The following is a 20,395-nucleotide window of genomic DNA, read 5'->3' as shown; positions in this document are numbered from 1 at the left end:
CAAAACGAAAATTACATGATTAATTCATTTATTGTGAAACAAAACAGTTTTAGACAGATATAGTCTGAGGATTTTCTTATTCACTCTGCTATTATAATCCACTGTAACCCTTACATACATAGTTGAAATCAACCTTATAAACCTGATTAATGTGTTTCTGGAAAAAACTTTATCCGAGAAATATTCCGATTCTGTAAACACATTCAAAGGAGGAATTACATTTGGAACATTCTTCCAAATATTAAGATATGCATGCTTTCCTGGGCATCCTACAATAGTAGCTATGTTCAAACAATTTTTGCGGCGCAGTATTTCACCATTTTCTTATTATTTCCCTCCTTATTATTCGTACTCCTCAATAAGCATGAACTGCTTGCACTCCCGGCGAAGCATCAACTCCCTTTAATGGCGGCCGAACAGCTGTTCAATTTTGTACGCGAAACAGACGCCGTTGGTGCTTAGCCTCCAAAGAGATTTAAAGCCCTCTCACTAGCAGTAAACACTTGTCGACTCTGTCGTCCTAAAAGCAACCGATAGAGGTGCTGCAAGACAACCTCACATACCAGTGACTACCTCGCGCAGTTTGTGCCGGCTTCTGCTACAGTATTATGTTATATATAGATATTGCATGTGTATATGACGAAAGCGAGTAATATGCTGTAGTTCCTTGTGCGTTTAGTAGTGTATTGTGAAAAATGGTATATTGCTGCGCGCCATTTCGTAAACAGGGCTCCCGAAATAAAGCTCCTGGCGTTAGTTTTCATGAATTCCCTAGTCAAGATTCCACTACATAACTATTGATTAAAACAATAAGCAGACAAGGTATGTACGTTTCTGAAAGAAATATTTTAAATGTTTATATTCAGTTCCTACCTAAATAGTTTTCATTTTATCTCTTATGTAGGTGATACGAAGGATAAATTATGGCAGCCTAATGATCATTCTGTGGTATGCAGTAATCATTTTCTTACTACGGACTATAAAACTGGTCTGAAGATAAAGAAATTGAAGCCCAATGCACTTCCTAGTGTTTTTCAAGATTACCCTCCAAGTAAAAGAATTAAATTGAATGAACCGAGAAGAGTAATCGTAAGAGCTGAAACAAAATGTTAAAAATCTAATAATCATGATAATCTTGATGAAGATCATGGAAATATGAATAACGAATCCTGCCAATATAGCCATACTTCACATGAGCTTAAAAATGACATTGGAGTTCAAACAAAGTTAAAGATAAATGGACGCATTATTTCGTTGCAAAATAGGAAACTGCAAACGCTGCAAAGGTTTCGTCAACGTGCGAAACAAAAGATATCTGAACTGCAAAAAGAGCAGAAGAAGCTCAAAGACAGAGTTAAAGAATTAGAAGAAAAGGTTGCTCACTATAACATCAATAAAATTGAAAGTGCAAGTGAAGAAGAAAATATTAAGGCAATGTTTTTATTGGAGCAGCTTAGAGTCTTCTCCCATATTAAACCTCGCTGGAGCGAAGCAACTATAAGATATTGTATTTTGTGGCAATGCAAGTCACTGGCAGGATATAAATTTGGAAAAAATGCACATATATTAACCTTGCCATCAAAATCTACTTTAAAGAGGTATGTTGGTAGTACTACTGGTGTAATGGTGTCTAGTCTAATTGAAAAGAGGCTACACGCGGAAGCAAAATGTTCGGAAGGAATAAATATATGTGGCTCCATTATATTAGATGAAATGGCTATACAACCACGCTCAATTTATTGTAAAGCGACAGATGAAGTTCTGGGACTGGTTTAAATGAATGGGCTTGAAAATAACCTTGGCTTGGGAAAAGTGATTGCAACAAATTTGTTGTGTTTTGTGTTTGTTGGCTTAGCTTCCCATTTCAAGATACCGGTTGCTTATTTCTTCACAAAAGACGTGAAAGCAGAGGAGCTGCAACTGACAATTAAAGTAATTGAAAAAGTTGAAAATGCATCGCTTGTTGTTTTACGGATTGTAGCAGACAACCATGCCACAAATGTAAAGCTGTTCCGGATTCTGTCAGGTGGTAACGCCCCCCAAACTGTAGTGCCACACCCACTGGACAGTTCTCGTCACGTTTTTCTGTCATATGACCAATGTCATATCCTGAAGAATCTGAGAAATGCTTTATTGGACGTAAAAAGAGAGCTGAGTAATTGTGGGAAACCTGTCACTGGCTGGTTTGTTAGGAGGCTCTACGAACTGCAGAGAGAAAAAACTTGAAATTAGTTAGGCGCCTTACACACAAGCATGTGTATCCTACTAATTTCGAGAAAATGCACGTGGGCAGGGCAGTAGATATATTCTCTACTGATAAAATATCTGCTCTTGAATTTTTGAAGGAGCATGGACCTGAATTCGGAATTTCCGAATTTAAAAATGCAGAAGGAACGATCAAGTTCCTGAAAATGGTAAACAAATGGTTTACCATTTTAAATGTGAAAAACACTCACCAATTTGTACACAAAAGGAAGGATGATGCAATGCATTTTTTTTCCGGTTGATGACGCAAGACTCTTCTGGTTGGAAAATGACTTCATACCGTATTTGGAATGGTGGGAGAAGCCAATAACTAGAAAGGCCGAGTTCATTAGCAGTGAAACATTTGGAGCAGCTTGTCTCACAACCAAATCTGTTATTGAGTGCATTAAGTACCTTCTGCAGAATGGTTCCCATTTTGTACTCACACGGAAATTTTCTTCTGACGAAATAGAAAATCTGTTCAGGCAGCTTGCAGGCAGTAACGATCAAACAAACGCAGCAAGTGTTACTGAGGCGCTCCACAAAATTTTAGTAACTGGCCTTGTTAGTTCATCATTTTCTGGAAATGTAAGACCTGATTCCGCCTGTAGTAGTTGGATGTCATCCACACGGAAGTCAGTAAACGAGGAAATCTAGGATGTCTGTGTTCCAGTGTTAAATTCACAAATGCTTGCACAATTGAAATATATGGAAGAAGAACCAACAGAATTGCCTTCTGTTTCAGTGACAACTGCTGCTGCTTATATCGGAGGATATTTGGTACGTGTCGTCGAAGAAAATATACAATGCGACGACTGTGTGAACAGCATAGACAAATAACAGAGTCATTATTGCACAATCTCCTTCTCCAATAATGGCCCTAATAAAAGTAAAGATAGGGGTGGTTTACGATATCCGAAACCCATATTCGTAATGCTAACAAGACTGGAACGTGTAGTTGATGAGGCTCTGAAATCAATGATTGGTCAACCAAGAATATTACGTACACTGTCAGATATGTTATTGCTTTATATGAGTCGTACTCCGGTTTTGCAGTGTGGTAAAGATGTTCATTCAGAGATATTGAGCAAATTAATATTGCAAAAATTCCTGCGACCATATATAACTAATTTCACCAACAATTTGACGGACCAGTTTCGCAGGGACTATGTTGCGAAAAGAAAGGAAAATTCAGAGAAGAAGCTCTCCAGGAAAAGTGTTAAGACAATTCCTCTTAATTAGGCTCAGTGGACAACCAGCTCACTTCGTCTCTTCATTACAATATTTATACGGTCTTACTAATAAAAACTCTATATACAGACGTTTAACTGTCTTATACTTATACAATGAGTAGCTCGTTTATAAGTCTACTGTAAATTCCTTACTAATAATCAGTACATACGTCGTGTATAACAGTATAACTGTTACAGAGCTACGTCATAGTTTCGTCATTACTTCGTTACGAAAGATAATAGAATATCTGAGGTTCTCTATTGCATCCGGTAGAGCGCTCTAGTGTGGCGTGTTAAATATCGATAGTACAACTGGCTCTAATCGATTACTACACTACATTTTGGTCAAAGAGTACAAGCTACAGCAATATTATTCTAATAATTCTATAATCTTTGGTTTGTTCTTCTGTGGTTACAAGGCATCCATCATCATAAAATGACAGTCGATACGAACAGCTGTTAGAGGGCGGCCATTTTTTCGCTATATACAACGCTTAAACTAGGGGTTTCGTGTATATAACTACTGCAAAGCAATTCCCATTGTATAGTTACAGCCTGTTTATACGTCCATAGCTTATTCACGGTTTATTAGTAACGTTTTCTGTCTCAACTCTGTATAAGTATCGTATAAAAACTATACACGGTTTATTAGTAAGACAGATAATATATTAATATGAACAATACAGCTTTATTATCATTGTAAAATAAAGATTATGACATGAACTATAATTCTCGACGTCAAAAATCAGATGGACTCGTAGTGGTAAAGAAGAATAATTCGCAAACGTGTCATCTTCTACTCTGCTTCCATAAGAGATCTTCATGAAATGAGGTTTGCTTGTGGCGCTTCAAGCGGAGAAATCTTGTATCGCAGCGCCGACACTGTTTACATAAGGTATGTTACTAGTGAGTAGGCTTCTAGTTACTTGGTGGCTAAGGTTGGTGTCTCTAGTTATATATTACAAACTCTTTGTTACACTCAAATATAAAAGCCCGACCATGGATAAATATATATTTATCCATGGCCCGACTCTACGAGTGACGTCACACAATTCACATTACGTCAATAGAACGAGAAGGCAAACAAGTCTAGTTGCGGATGGGCCACTTTATTCTGTTCTCTTTGGAACACACTTTTTATCTTCTCAGAACACACTACATCGCTGGCGGCATCTGGCGTTAAAATGTAACGTCAATAAAGACCATTGATAATCCAAATCCACATTCTTTCTGTTCGTTTTGGTTAAGGGTGTTATGGGTAGAGCGGGTAGAGGAAAAGTCTTGATCTTGTGTGTGGCCTGTGATTCTCTATCTTCTCGGTATACCCTTTTTTTAAAAGGGACGATAGTGATTTGACAGTTGTGAATTGTAAGAAGTGAAATACAGAAATTTGGTGATCACAAGAAATGGCACTGAGAATGAAAGCGAGGAAAGACATTCTTCCGAAACTGCTTTCAGAATTTGTGGCGTTTACTTTTGTGATCTGCATAATACCCACAATATATTGGTTTGAATTGTATGTGGTTCTTCCTTCTTTTTACCCATTGTGGTCTCTCTGGTACACTATACATTTTATATGTGGTACATTTCTTATGTGCAACATTACAAGTAATTTTGTTGCTGTTGTTTGCACAGACACAAGTGTTAAAGGACTGATGTTACAATCGACGTTACGACCTAAATGGCACTTTTGTTCAGTGTGTGAATCAATTTCTCCACCACGATCCTGGCATTGTGATACTTGCAATACATGTATTATGAGGAGAGATCACCATTGTATGTTCACCGGTTGTTGCATTGGACATTATAACTATAGATTCTTTATAATATTTGCTGTACATTTACTAATTGCAACTGCATATGCAACCTATTTCAACAGTTTTTTTATGTGGGATAGGCTTAATTTTGAAACACCAATGGCATTAGTGAAGGTTATATTTCCTCTGGCAATGGTAGCATTTGGAATCGATGCATCAGAAACTCAGCTGTTCATTATATTATGTTTGGTGACTATAATGGGCATGCTTTTTATGTTATCGTTATTAATTGTTCATTTCAATTTAATTTGGCATGGAACAACAACTTACGAAAAAAATCACAAAATAAAGGATTATGATCTAGGATGGAAACAGAATTTCAAAGATGTGATTGGAGAAAATTGGCTGTTAGCATGGTTTCTACCATTTGCTCAATTAAAATTGCCAGGTAATGGAATTGAGTGGCCTACACTTCATTCCTTGAACATGGAAACATCAAAAAGTAGATAATGAACTGTACACCTACACATCTGGAAAAGATTAATTTCTAAATAACTTTTTAGAATTCGATTACTGACATACTGAACTGGGTGTTTAATTTTTTTTTTTTTTTTCGTGGAATCGAAATAAAACGTGTTTCAAAGAAGCAACACATGTTCGCTTCTATTTGTAACCATGAATATGGTTAGGATACCTTATTATGGCTGTGTAATTCCATGTTTTGCCTTTCACGTAATTAGTGTACACACGGTTGCCCACAGGGGAAACAATAGGGACAAGCGCCTCTGTTTAGAAAACAGACTGTTTACTTTTTAATATTATGTACTGGTAATTTTTTTAAACATATTGTGTTCACGACTGTATATTTTATATGTGCATTTGTTTTATTACGGTATATCGAGGGGGGGGGGCGGAGCAGATTTTTCATCACAGATTGTTATTCTTAAAAATTAACATCATGGATATCGAAGTGTTTTGCCCCTATTGAGATTAAAACCAGCTGGCTCTTCTGAGTGTACACTTACAAGACTTATAAATAACTTACAGGGATCATCCGCCATGTATGTGTGTTCACCTCTAAAGAAATTTATGCAAAAAAAATAAGTTTATCTTCTATTTTCCCCTTATGTAGTGTAGTGCACAAAATCAAAGTTTTTATTCAGCTCATGTTAGATGTATTAAGCTATTGTATGGTTCATTGAGCCCGCACAGATCACTTAACTTGTATAGCCTAATTGTGAAAACTTAAGAATGGTGAAGTTAATTAAATTGTGGGAAATTTATCCAAAAGTGATGACCAGTAAGTACGGTATAGAATAAGTTGAGCTGGAACATATACACTGTGTCCTGCTTAGAGGAATCGAGAAATAAGTGATAATTTCAAGTGTAAATAATGGTTTATTAACTGGAGCGGGCGCGTGATCTTTTGTTAAATGAACTGGTGCGCTGTGTATTTAGTACACATCTAGGAAAAATTATGTTCCGTTAATAGAAATCACTCTTTCTTGGAAAATAGTTTTCAACAGCTACTAAAATTAATTAAAGGAGCAGTCCGCGATAAAGTTAAGTTGGCTTTAATCAAACACGTTTTTCAATCTAAGTAGAATGTAATTTGCCGCATGTCAATGCGAGGCATGGTTCTTGAGTTACTGACTCCGCACAAAAACGTATGATGTCACAGCCACTGAACTGGTGTGATTGCGTAGTAGACCGAGAACCTCGGTGAGTGCAGCGAGCACTTTGTATTAAAATAAATAATCTTCTCTCACCGTAGTAAACGTGAACAGAATTTCGAACTTAGTTATGATTGTGTGAAGTCATGTTTTGCTTTTCATTTAATCATAAAACCAGCATATACCAATGTTGTGGTTTTATGTAGACGTATTTTCTTTTATATGAAAGATATTGAACTACAGTAGACTAAACAGAAGAAATTGTATCGTAATACAGTTTAAAATGCCGTGGTGTTGTGATTTTTCGTGTTCAGAGGGAATAACAAAAACAGGACATGAAGAAGGGGTATCATTTTTTCATGTAGCCTATTTCCGAACAGAGAAAAGTTACTGCAAAGATTTAAAACATGGGTGAAGAAAATCAACAGAACAGGTTTTACACTATCAAAAACTACTGTTGTGTGTTCCAGTAATTTCCGTGAAACTGATTTTGAAGAATCGTATTTACCAAAAAGACGTTTAATGAAAGACAATAGAACTCCTATTAAAATTAAGAAAACTTCTGTCCTTTTCCTATTTTTGAAAGGAGAATCTCCCAAGACAGTTTTGATCTATGCACTCCTCTGCTTATAAATAAAAGAAGGTCGTCGAAGGAGCAATAGCAAGTTGCAGTGATGCACCTATAGCTGAAAATATTGACGTGTGAGTAGTTCTCGATGAGGCTGAAAATTCACAGGAACCTAATATAAACAAAGCTGTGCAGTGTGAGATAGGGTGCGAGACGCTAAGAAATGTGTGTGGTGAATCAGATGTGGGGGAGCAGAAACTGACTTAGAGACATATTTTCAAATAGAAGAAGAAACTTCAAATTCCAATTCATCAGGTTCCGAGGATGCTGCACATAAAACAGAAAGTAAATAGGAAGTCAAAAAGTGGGTTTTTTTTTTTTTTTTTTTTGGTCAGCGTTACAAATTTTGTTTTTCTTCTGTAATATTTGTCATTCCTCTTTTACAAATATTTGGTAGAAACAATAGGACCATTGCTGAAAGTTAATGCAGTGTGCCAGAATGCCCGTAATTGGGAGTGGAAGTCCGAACAGAGGTGAAGCATAGCAGTGAGTTCTGCGTTATACTTGTGCGATATAAGATACAAATATTTTAAAAATTTTTCAAAACCTTTACAACTATGTTTCATCGGCAAGACAACATTTTATAAAATAATTTCAAAATTCGTAGAACCAACAGTCAGATGTACTTATTTTCAGATTCATGAACAACTTATCAATTCCCTAAAAGATAAAAACGTGCGAATCGCGGTGATGGCCAATTTGACTCACCTAGTTACAGTGCAAAATATGTGACTTACAGTGTAATGGACCTCGATTCAGATAAGATTGTAGACTTCGTAGTTCTGCAAAAAGGTCTAATTGTAGGCGAACAGCATGCGAAAAAGTTCTAGATCACCTAAAAGAAAGAATTAACATTACCCTCTTTCTATCTGACCGCCATAGATTAATTAGGAAATTGATAAGGACCAAATATGAATGGATGGGCTATCAATTTGACATTTGGCACATGGCAAAAAGCTTAAAGCCGCCGCACAAATGTGGAAAGAGAGCATCATAAATCACCTATGTGGTCTTGTGCTACATGTGAAGGTGATTCTGACGACTTAAAAGACAGATTCATTTCTGTATTAAATCATGTTTCTAATATACACGAATGGGGAGAAACAGAGACATAATAAAAAATGTGCACACATTCACCCATACAATAGTGAGAGGGAATGGATCGAACCTGGATCCAGCGATTACAATGCTCTGAGAAAAGTTGTATGTAACCCTGCTCTTTTAAAAGACCTGAATCAGACTAATCAATTTTGTCACACCAGCAAATTTGAATCATACCATAACGAGAGGTTGCTTTACACTCCTAAGAGAAAACACTTTCCATATGGTGGAATGGTAACAAGAACTATGATTGCGATAATGGACCATAATTACAACGTGAAAAGAGATGTAACTGGCTCCAGACTCCAGTACTCTAAAGCCACTAAACGATGGGTGGAAGACAAAACATACAGCTGGAAGAAAAATGCGTGGAGAGAAGATACTATACAGAAAAATGTCTTGGAAGTAGTTCTGGTTATCAACTGCCGAATTTGATGATCCACATGTTTTAGAGGTTCCCCCAAACATAGCTTCGTGCCTAAACCGTGTGACTCAACAAGTATGACGCAATAGATTAATATAAACCATGTACTAATTTATTGTTGGCGTGAGATAAACACGTATTTGCAGTCCATTCATAACGAATATTTCACTTCTCACATACATTCACTCACTCAGTGAAGGCGTTGAATTAGGTTATAATGGATCGACATATTAAACCTTTTCAGTTTGAACCCTTACCAGACCCAAGTTGTTCTTATCACTATGAGTACAAAATTCAAAATGGGTAAGTTATTATTTTTATTATTATTATTATTATTATTATTATTATTATTATTATTATTATTATTACTACTACAGTATATGCATGTGATAGGTCCTAAGTGTATTAATAATAACTGACTAACGTATGAATATATATTTACTCGATCTACTCTGTATGTCATACGGAACTACAACGCAGTCTTACGAAGCGATCAGTGGTTATGACGTCAGAGCTTGCAGTAAGACCTTTAATATTTCGCAAACTAAAAGGCGTAGAGCGATGCGACAAATGCCGTTAATCCAAGGATTACTTTGGTAAACATCCTATAATATAATCGAAATATGGAATTTTATCGCGGACTGCTCCTTTAAATAATATTGCATTACATGTTACATAGACTAAGTGTAGAATCACATAAAAATGCTTTTAAATTACATAAAAGACTGTTTCTTCGAAGAGAGTTTCCAGTTTAATTATTAAAATAAAGTCAAGAAACTTGTATGATACTGTACATTACACGTTTTTTTTTTTTACTATATTTAATTACGAACTCAATTATTATTGAACTGCAATGAAACCTGTTGTCCATTTGCTCATAACTTTCAACAGATCTCAACATCTCTTTTGCATCTTCGAGAGGTAGTAAACATTTCTCACTTGTGCGTGTTATTTTCACATGATCCTTGCAGACAAAACAATGACAGGCGTCACATCTTATCGTGGTTGAGCTATTTTTAGCAGGGCCACAGGTCGTACAGCGGACTCTCTTCTTCGTAATGGGCTCTGCAACTACCTCAGCAATGTTGTGACATCAGCAGACAGTGAAGAGATTCCAGCTCTGTCTACAAGCTGAGGCTTCATAAGAGAAAATGCCGAATTTTTCAGGAATATTCTTCTCTTATATTTTTCATTTTTTTCATCTGCAGAAAAGATTAGTTGGGCATTGATACCTGCTTTATCCATAAGGGAAAGAAATATTACCAGTGGCCACCTTCTTGTCACATGCGGAATGGAATACACACCACACATTTGATCGACTTTATCGAATCCTCCCTTTGTGGCGTTGTAGTCCAAGATAATGTCTGGTTTGTTGGTATGTACATTTATTGTCCCAGAATCGTGCATAGTCGATAATAGGATAACAGCCTTGTTCTTCTTTGGAGTGTAAGACACCAAAGTTATGTACTCTTTTGAAATCCAAACAAGGATGTATCAACACCTCGATTCTTATGGGGCAAAAATTCTGGTGGAATTTGTCGTTTATTCTTTCTCATAGTGTCAATGCGAGTTCTTTTTTCAACAAAGAGGCAGCTAGGTCATAACTGATGTACCAATTGTCCATAGCAACATTTCTTTTGGAGCCTTCAATGTGTGTAACAATGTAACAAGCCTTTCGACATCGCTCAGAGAATTGGAAACATGGTATGGCCCTGGGGGCTGTTTTCCACAATAAACTTCGATGTTGCTTGTGAAGAATGTTTTAGCATCAGCTAAAACAAACACCTTTATCCTGTATTTAGCTGGCTTGTTTGGGATATATTGAACAAAAGAGCAATGTCCCCGGAAGGCATGCAATTTTTCGTCCACTGTTACAAATTCACTTACGCTGTAACTGTTCTTACAATTTACCACAAACTCGTCTAAAATTGTACATAAGTATGGCTGCAAGTTTATCACTCACCCTTCTTTCTTGTCTGGTGATCTTATTATCGAAACGGATGCAGCGTAAAAGAAATAGAAACCTCTTGTAGCTCATGACTGCTCTCGTTATTTGTATTCCAGAACCACCTGTTGCCCAAAATTCAGTCATATTTGTGTGGTTTGCTTTCTTGATTCCATCATGTTGTATCTTTTGTGTCCCTGTCTCTGGAATATTCTACGCTGTCCTTCTTACAATGAATGTATAGATTTGTACACTTTACAATTTCATTGATCATTTCAATAGTAATAATTTTAGTGAGAGCCTCAGTTTCACTTGTAATATCTCTAGCAGCAGACTTCACTCCAGGAAAAATTTTTATAATGTTTTTTCTTGTAGCTTTAGTTGTTCCTGTGCAACAAGTTTTACTACATTTGCAATTTCTGTCTTTTCCAATAAAATAATCGCTATCAGTAGAAGATTCCCTGCAGTCATAACATGTATCAGGCTCATATTGTTCAGATTGTGAATCGTGGTCTCTTCCAATAATGACCTCATTTTCCTCTTCCGATTCATCATCATTTTTGTTGTCAGGCTCTTCCTCGAACTCTGGATCCTTGTTGAGTAGCCAGTCAAGTTTGCGATCTGTTAGATGTGCTGCCCTACAATATATCATTCATTGGTATCAGATGTCGAAGTCAACACTAGGAATATGTACCCGTAGTACATTTCACTAAATCGCAATGCATTACAAATAACAAGAAAATTACATATTACTTACATGACCTGGTGCGCTGTGTACTTTTCACATGACAGTGACAATGCTGCAGCTCGATTTCAATATTCACTTCTTTGCTTGCAGACAGAACAACACAACTTCTCACTACATAAGCTGAAGGAATACTGACGGAATAGCTAGATGCTCGCAACAGTCAGAAGCAAAGGAAGACAGTTAAACGACTTTAATTCAAAGTTGTGTACCTTTTACACAAGCGCGCCAGCTCAAGGGTTAACATACCTTTCTACATAACTTGATGTAAAAATTCGGAGAATGCTCAATGCAACTTGATGTTTGCGCCTTGAGTTGCTCTGCAGACATCTAAACAGTATTCAACCTCCCACCAAGTGTTCTGTAGCATTTGTGCAGTCACTAGCGCAGCTGAATTTGTGATGCGTTCCCTCAGTTCCTCCAAAGTGTTAGCTCAGTCTCTTTGGTACACAACATCCTTTACAAAGCCCCAGAAAAAAAAAAAGTCCAAGGGGTCAGATTTGTCAGGCAAGGGGTCCTCGTCTTCTGAGCCACCCATTGGATAATTTTTCATTCAAGAACTCATACACCTGTTGATGATAATGGGATGGGGCCTCAGTTTGCTGAAGAAATGGTCCTTGGGGTAGTTGGTTAAAACAAAGTTCGGCAACATGTCCAGATACACATTTCCTGTGACTGTAGCCTCTACGAAGAAGAATGGTCCAGTGACTCGTGTAACAGATTTTTCTTCTGCAACTTTCTGTTGTGGTGTCCACATGGTGTTTAGCATAGCGTGTTTTCCTACAAAATGGCGCTAGGCTTGTTTTAGTGCCCTAGCAACGAACAAACGAAAGTTACGCATAAACAAACGATAATTATGCATGCAGCTGTTTTCAAACTTTGTTGCATAAACTTGGATAGTTTTTGTATCTTGTCAGATGTAAATCACAACGATATCTATTTGATTTTAAGTGGTGAGCATTTATTACTTGATTCCTCTAAGCGGTACACGGTATATATTTCTTATTATACTAAGATTGCCAAAATATCATTGTAATGCTGTAAAACATTATTTCAAAATACTTTTAAGACTTGCAGTACCGGTAACTATTATTTCGAAGATGTGATCTGTTTTTTCGTCTGTATGGAATTCCCTCTGGTGTTTCCACCTGTCTCAGATTCTGTGGGATTATCCTGGAAGTGTCTGGTTTGTCCAGTATCCTAACAGATATTCCTGGGTTCAATTTTGTCCCGCATAGTGTTTTAGAATAAGTAGAAACAAGATAATACGAAACTGGACCCGCTCCCCTTTTTTACATAACTATTTTATATTCTGCTTTCAGGAAACGAATACTTGGTTTACAACAACTAAGTATATGCCATCTTGATGTGCAGTGACACAATGAAAATGTAAAACGTAGTATCATTGATGTACAGTTTCAGTAATAAAATTCATAATCTAAGCCTTTCGCATCAATTTGACTTGATGGTTTATTCTTTAGCTTTTTTTCTATACTGGTACTGTGATTAACAACATTATTGTATATTCGTTCTGACTAGATTTATGACTTACCGCTAACTCGAAACACTTAGACGCAATGTGCAATACTTTACACATGTTACATTTACCCTTTATAGACTTCTTACAACAGGGATGGACAAAAGTGAGACATTTCCCGAAGGACATTGATACTGTCTGCAGTGTAAGCAAAGAGTTGTGTTATGCTTGCTTTATTGTATAGAATGAATATTGCAAAGCATACTGACTTATTTAAGTCATGTTTGCCTATATCTGCCTTACAGTTTCTCCCAAGGTTCGAAGAGAAGTGGCAACTCCGAATCACAATCTTTCTAAACTATTAAACAAATTGTTTTAATATTCATTACTTATATTAGAATTAACCAATGAGGAGGTACTTAAAGTGTTAGAAATTTTATTTTGTAAATTACAGTAACTTAGTGAAGACTTCTCAAAAGCTTTAGGGGGAAAAAACGAAATATATATATATAATTTGTTTACCATGTACTAGTATAAAGTTAGTCTGTAAACGATAGTAACTGAGTAGCACAAACTTGCAGTTTGTCATTAGTTAGCTTTGGCATGCATCACTTAACCAGTTGGCGAAGATAGTTTGATTGTTAATGTACCTGATTAGCTGGTATCCCAGTTATCTTTATACAGCACAAATCAGTAAGTAGGCTGTATAACGGATATTACCTTGCACAGTGGTCCAGGAACCCTGAAAACCTAGCCAAAACCTTTTTCACTTACACCAAGTGAAATCCATTAGTTTATTCGAGACAAGAATAATATATTAGAACAAAAATAAGAAAAAAAAAAAGCTTATATGAATAATGATTGTAAAGGGGGTACATACAGCTTCAAGCAGTCAAAAATTTAACATTGTTATTTTTTTCTCAGTATATATGATTTACAAGAAAAATTACAAAATAAACATATGAAAATTCCATCATTTTACTATATATTAAGAGTATTATTCATTGTTTAACTTGCCTGTTAATACATGTTGTAATTTAAAAAAAAAATGGCGACTGCTTTCTATTCAAAGTTTGTCATTTTCATTCTAACTCAACTAATTTTCAACTTTTCCACGTTCTGTTTTCTTCATTTTTAAGCCAAAGGATAAGTCTGCAAATCTAACTACCATTCAAGGATTCTAGATAATTATATAATATTTTTATTCTGCATTTAAAGTTACGGAATCGATTTTAAAGGTATTTTTGTTAATAAAAACTTCTTTCTAAACAATTTATCCAACATAAGGAGCATGATTTTGGTACAGATTGTAGATAGTGGCAAGCGGTATGTATCTTCCTGTATGTGCTTTGATCCTGGTTGAGTGGAGGAGAAGGCCTTATGGTTTTAACTCTGCCAGGGAAAATAACACGAGTAAGATCGCCATTTAATCAAATTATTTAAAAATAAAACTATTATTATTATTATTATCATCATCATTATTATTATTATAGTGTTTATGTTAAAACAGATAAACACTTAAATAGTTTCAGAGATATAATTAACATTGGATTTGGAAATTGCAGTTGGGAGGAAAACAGAGTAAAATTTCTCCTTCACAATTTTTAAAATCAGCGCAACATTATGCATAAAAATCGTAACTTTGAAAGTAATTTAGATATGTAAATAACTCTTCAACAAAATGCAACTGAAGAGTTGGGAACACACATTAAAATTATTAAAAAATATATTTATATTTTAAGCTGTAAAGGTGTATCTAGCTCCTTAAATATATTTACACTTCATATACATTCATTCAGAATGATCAGCTAGTTAAGGCGCATTTCAGGAGGCTAAGCACAGATGTTTTTGGGTCATTGGCTCTCTGTAGGTGGAAATCTTTGAGTCACTTGAGACCAACAGTCGAAGGAGCACATCTCTCATAGTGTCCTCTCTTGATCATTTTCGAGAATGGTGCTCTCAGTATTCTTTTATGTGCTTGTTTCTTGTTTCTTCTGACATCTCCCATTCAATGAAAGACCGTGAGTAGTTGTAGAGGGTCCATGAGCCACTTTTTTTCAGTACTTCTGTCTCCTTTCGCCTCTCAGAGAATTTGTAGCAGCTTTCTTCTTGTCGTTTTGTAGGAGATGTCTGTAAAAGATATTAACAACTGTAGGCCTATAGAATAAGTAAACTGCATGCTCAATGGCAAGGTCTCGGGAATAATTTATTTTCACGAAAATGAACAAGTTCTGTTTACCGATTCTAAAAAGGAGGAATTAAACTACTTTTGGAAAAAGAAATCAGAGCGGCATAGGGTGGCAGTCAAATTAAATCTCTAATGTAAATAAAATTACAATGAAATTTTGGCCACAACCTACATCCGTGTAATCATTTATAGAACAGTAAATTTAAATTGAAACCATTCAGGGCATATAAACAAATGTATTGAAAACGTACTTATTGGCTCTTGAGTCTTGGAACTTCGCAGTTGATAACTTGAAAACATGGATAATTGTGGCACTCGAATGACTTTTCACTTCCGAAGTCTCTGATGGACTAAGAACTGGAAATTTCATGACTATCCAGGCAGTTTAGAACACCCCAGGCAATTGAATCCTTAACTGTTAACTCGGTCAGGTTTTACCACATTAGTATTTTGAGGTTTTGGCTAGGTTTTCGGGGTCTCTGGACCACTGTGCCTTGGTGCGATTTACATGACATTATTATTGTCTGTAGCCCAAACAGAAGAACAGCTGATGAGAAATTGTATGATTCCTTGAATTCATACAGGAAAGTATTTCCTTTTGTGATTTTTTTATATGCATAAAAAATTTCCTTATAATTTTGTCATTCTCATCTATGATTATATACTTGTGTATTTTAAATGAGTTAATAGATTTTTGGGAAATGAGGTTGCAGTTTTATTACATATCTGACAGAAGATGCCTACTTGTGATAATCTAATGCTGAGAGACTTTAAGAGAATGTAATGTGTTATGTAAATTGTGAATTATGAATGCCTTTACGCTTTCATAAGTGGCATTTTTCTAACAAGGTTTTCATAGAGATAAGTTTGAGAGGAGGGGAGGGGGAGATAAAATATGTACTGGTCATTCATTGGTTCAAGTGAAGAATTTGGTATTGACTCGCAAACAGAAAGATATTTCTTTGTGCCACGAATGTTTTTTTTTTGTTATTATTGGAAAGCCTGTAGTGACATTTCATACTAGTGCATATCATCCCATTGGAAAGCATAATATTTAAAGTTGAGTGATGCTAATACGTAATTTTGAGTTTAATCTTCATTTATATAGTATCTGAGTACTTAAAAAATATTGTGATGATGATGCGTGAATGAACATTTACTTTCTTCACTGGTGAGAACATTTTCAGATGAGTGGTAGAAGTTTACTGAGAACTCTGATGCCAAGAAACACTAGGGGAAGAAAAAGAAAAGATATAGTAAAGAAAGAAGTTGTACCGTTATTGAATGAAAAACAATTCTATTTAGGATGTTTTAGTAATATGTCTGATGTTTTCTCAACCGGTCTATTGTGACCACAAGGTTTGATGAAATTGGAATATGTTATGAATTCCACAGGTATTTACCAGTATTAACTATAATAGTAACTTGGAATGGATAATTATATTTCAGATATGTAAAGTAGGTAGGCCATGCATGTATGTAGATTATATTTTTTTGTCGTAATAATGGTGGAAGGTTAATCATTTTATGAACTATAATAATAAATCTTAGATTTAAACAAGATTCTCTTTGGACCAGTACAATGCATTCCTTATAATGAATAAACCAATTGATTAGTTGTAAATTAGAATGAAGTGAATATGAAATTTAACTTTTCTTAATACAATTAAACAATTTTATGCTCGACCATGCCGAAATGTAGTAATTATATACCTGGTAGCAGTCCTTTAATGCATGTCATTAAAGTACACCTATTCATTAAAGTTCAGGTTTTCGATTATTCTCGGATATGCAATCGAGAGATGAGGGAAACATCACGGAGGCTGGAAATCCAATACTGTTGCAGAAGGTTATGTTCTGTTGCTATAATAATTAGCGTTAATTGTAAATAATATTCAAATAAATTCAATTTGTCATCTCGTTTTTCAATTCTACATCAATTTCCAGGTTATACATTCTCTGCATTACATCAAGGTCAATGACATTATTGTTCCTCGGAAAAAATCAATACTTTCGCGTCTGCGCACATCTCACAATTCAAGAGCTATGAACAAGGTCACTTCCGATATTCTGTCGGATACAAATAAAATGTATACTTCTGAATAATTTAAAGTTAAAAATATGGTCGAGCATAAAAAGTCGTATGAAACTTGCCTATAATGGTAATTAAGACGCTCGTATGAAAATTATGAAATTCGCTTGCACTCGTTTCATAAACAAACATACTTGCATCTTAATTACTATCATTATAGGCTCATTGCATAATGTACTATTATCACATCCCTAATAGAATCTTACATAATTATTGCACCAGCCTTTGGTGATGGCCCGGACGAAATAGATTGTGGTGTTCCATAACAAAGGTGTTGTGTTCGATTTCAATTAATAGTACTTTACTTTCTCATTTTACGAAGTGTAAAGAGAAATATTCTGATATTGCAAAAAAAATGCATTCTGAGATTGTCATGAATATACAAGTTTTCAGGATATCTGATACTAAAAATGTTTTTGGCATGCTATCCACTTGTCTACAGTGATTTCTTTTTGGCTAATGGATGTTGCTCATATTCAGTATGTACGAGCGAATTTCTTTATTTCTATTTATTTATAGCCTCGTTAACTGCGAGATCATATTTCCACTGTCTTACTGTTGGGAATGCTTGTTGCTATTGTTTTGTGCTGACTATTTTGTGGTAATTAGGGTCCAATCCAGCATTCGTCTTTATTTAACTGAAAATTAGTTATTCAACTGAAGAAAACCAAGCAAAACCCTTAATCAGATTTGTCACCATTGGGAATTGAATGTGAGTTTGTTTCAGTGTGCTGAAGCCATGCATACATATTTTACTCAGCTAAAGAAGCATGTTTTGGAATTCCACTTTTTTCAGGTCGCTGAAATCTTTATTAGACCACACTGTTCCCCCCCACCCCCCCCCCCCCCACAGCAACAAGCACTGCCAACAGAAAGGTTTATTGCGCACCACATTACCAAATAACCATTAATGTTACCCATATCAGGCACAATGCATTAAAAGCTTGTGTTTTAAGATTATCATTCTGAAAAAATCCTTACTTAAAACTTCCCTTCTTTCAATATTATTTCATCTTGAAAAAGGATATACAAACAATGAATTAATTATATCATTTATTACTAGCATCTCTTTTTCATTTCTATCTTCCCGAAACGCATAATGCTGGACCACACTCACTACTGTACTATGAAGTACTAAGAGAGACATAATTGTTGAGGGGCTTGAGTATTTTCTAAGTCAGAGAATGCCACACTATGCATTCTTCAGGTCAAAAACCTGGTTCATACAATGAAGAGATATTTGTTTCTCTTTTCTGTTTAAATATTACATATCTATGCTGAGGAGAAATTAAAACTTGGGAGGGGGGGGGGGAGTTACTATTTACAATATGTATATAAATATGCGGACTTAAAATGCTGTAGTTTTTCTTTTCTAGAGAAAAAGCCTGAAGTATGCAGAAGAGCCAGGATTATTATAGCATGGTATAAAAACATCTAATGGTTGAAGACAAGCAAAGTGGTCGAGTGGTTAAAACACATACAGTATGGGATCGACTGTTTGAATCCTGACACAATCAATTATGTTTTATATTGTAAATATGTAAAAATATAATAATGCCTAATCTTATCTTTAATTCTATATATCAGTTAACTCATTCCAAAGACGTAATAATTCATATTATACTGTAAGGATGTGGAATTCGGTAATTTTAAGTAATGCTTAAGAAAACAGTCATTAAATATTTTTGTGCGAGATCGTGCGTATTTGCTTGTTTTCCGCACAGAACCAATACGTGGTAAGTGTGAAATACCACATTCAGTATTCCCAACGTAACACACATAACAATTTCCCTCTTCTTACCGCTTAAGCGCGACATTCATTTTACTGCTTTAGGCTTTTAACATATTATTTTAGAGACTAGTAATAATTATAAATTGGAAACTTACCACTGCAATTTCACCTAAATTGCACTGTTAATTATTGTTTTTAAATATTTGCAAAAATTAAGTAAAGTCTACTACTCCATGAAACTTATTGCATTCCTGATAAAGTAACATTAAGGAAGCCGTGAAAAAATCAACAAGATTCCAGATGCCGATGTTATTACTGCAATATGTTATATAAATAATATTGTTAAAATATTAAAATGAAAAATAAATCATTACATAACCTTACCGTTTGTTTTAAGTTCGCATTTATAGACTGGGGGAAAAAAAAGACAGACGTATATCACGGCCTGCTGGAGTATAGTAAACACAGAAAACATTTTATAGCAACAATGTTGAAGAAAGATATTTTGGTTTTCCGAAGTTGCCGTCATTAAACAGAAACCAAGATGGAGATTTCATTGCAACTAATTAGAAATTCGTCTTTCAGGTATGTAATAAACGATCTTCGCATAAAATAATGTACGATACACGAGCGGTATGTTTGTTTTCATGTTCTCGGAAATTAAAAAAGCTCAACTACGTTTCGCTTTTTCAATCTTTTCCTCGAACATGAAAACGTCAACATACCGCTCTTGTAACATATATTACTATTAAAAGAGTTACAGGAAGTTCTGAAAGAAGAATGGGAGTGCAGCCCTTAAGAAAATTGTGGTACTCATCAGAAGTGTGCTTTAGAGGCTGCAGACTATCATTGAAACCAGAACTGGAAATGTGCAATATTAAAAGTGGCTGAAAGTATGAGTGACAGTACAGAAATGCCAGAAAAAATCGCGAGAATAGACCTGTCTTGAATGAAAAGAAAAAAAATTAAATTTTCTTAATGAATATTAAATTTCGTGAAAAAAGGGTGAAATTATTTATACAAGTGTCCTGTCACTATGAATAATTTCTGTTAAAATTACTTTTTTTTTTTTTTCAGTGAAAATTACACTGATCTTCAGAACAGTGAAATAAAAAAAAACAGACAAAAATATGTTAATAATATTGTTTTTAATCAAA

General features: G+C 35.2%; 2 protein-coding genes across 2 annotated transcripts in view; one reads left to right on the top strand and one right to left on the bottom strand.

Moving 5' to 3' along the window:
• The first annotated feature begins 4,679 nt into the window (after positions 1–4,679).
• On the top strand, positions 4,680–19,080 carry LOC138707987 (probable palmitoyltransferase ZDHHC24). Its single transcript, XM_069838087.1, has one exon. It carries the CDS (start codon positions 4,883–4,885, stop codon positions 5,741–5,743), a length of 861 nt encoding a protein of 286 aa, XP_069694188.1. The 5' UTR covers positions 4,680–4,882; the 3' UTR covers positions 5,744–19,080.
• The window catches only part of LOC138707986 (suppressor APC domain-containing protein 2), a 65,378-nt gene continuing 59,152 nt past the window's right edge, over positions 14,170–20,395 (bottom strand). The window contains exon 8 of the mRNA XM_069838086.1: positions 14,170–15,356. The gene's annotated coding sequence lies outside the window, so the exon portion shown is untranslated. The remainder of the gene's footprint in view (positions 15,357–20,395) is intronic.

Source organism: Periplaneta americana, chromosome 10 (genome assembly GCF_040183065.1).
Source record: "Periplaneta americana isolate PAMFEO1 chromosome 10, P.americana_PAMFEO1_priV1, whole genome shotgun sequence".
In the NCBI taxonomy this organism is placed as follows: Eukaryota; Metazoa; Arthropoda; class Insecta; order Blattodea; family Blattidae; genus Periplaneta; species Periplaneta americana.
The sequence above is the reverse complement of the archived record's forward strand: the minus strand, read 5'-3'. Positions and strand labels throughout refer to the sequence as shown.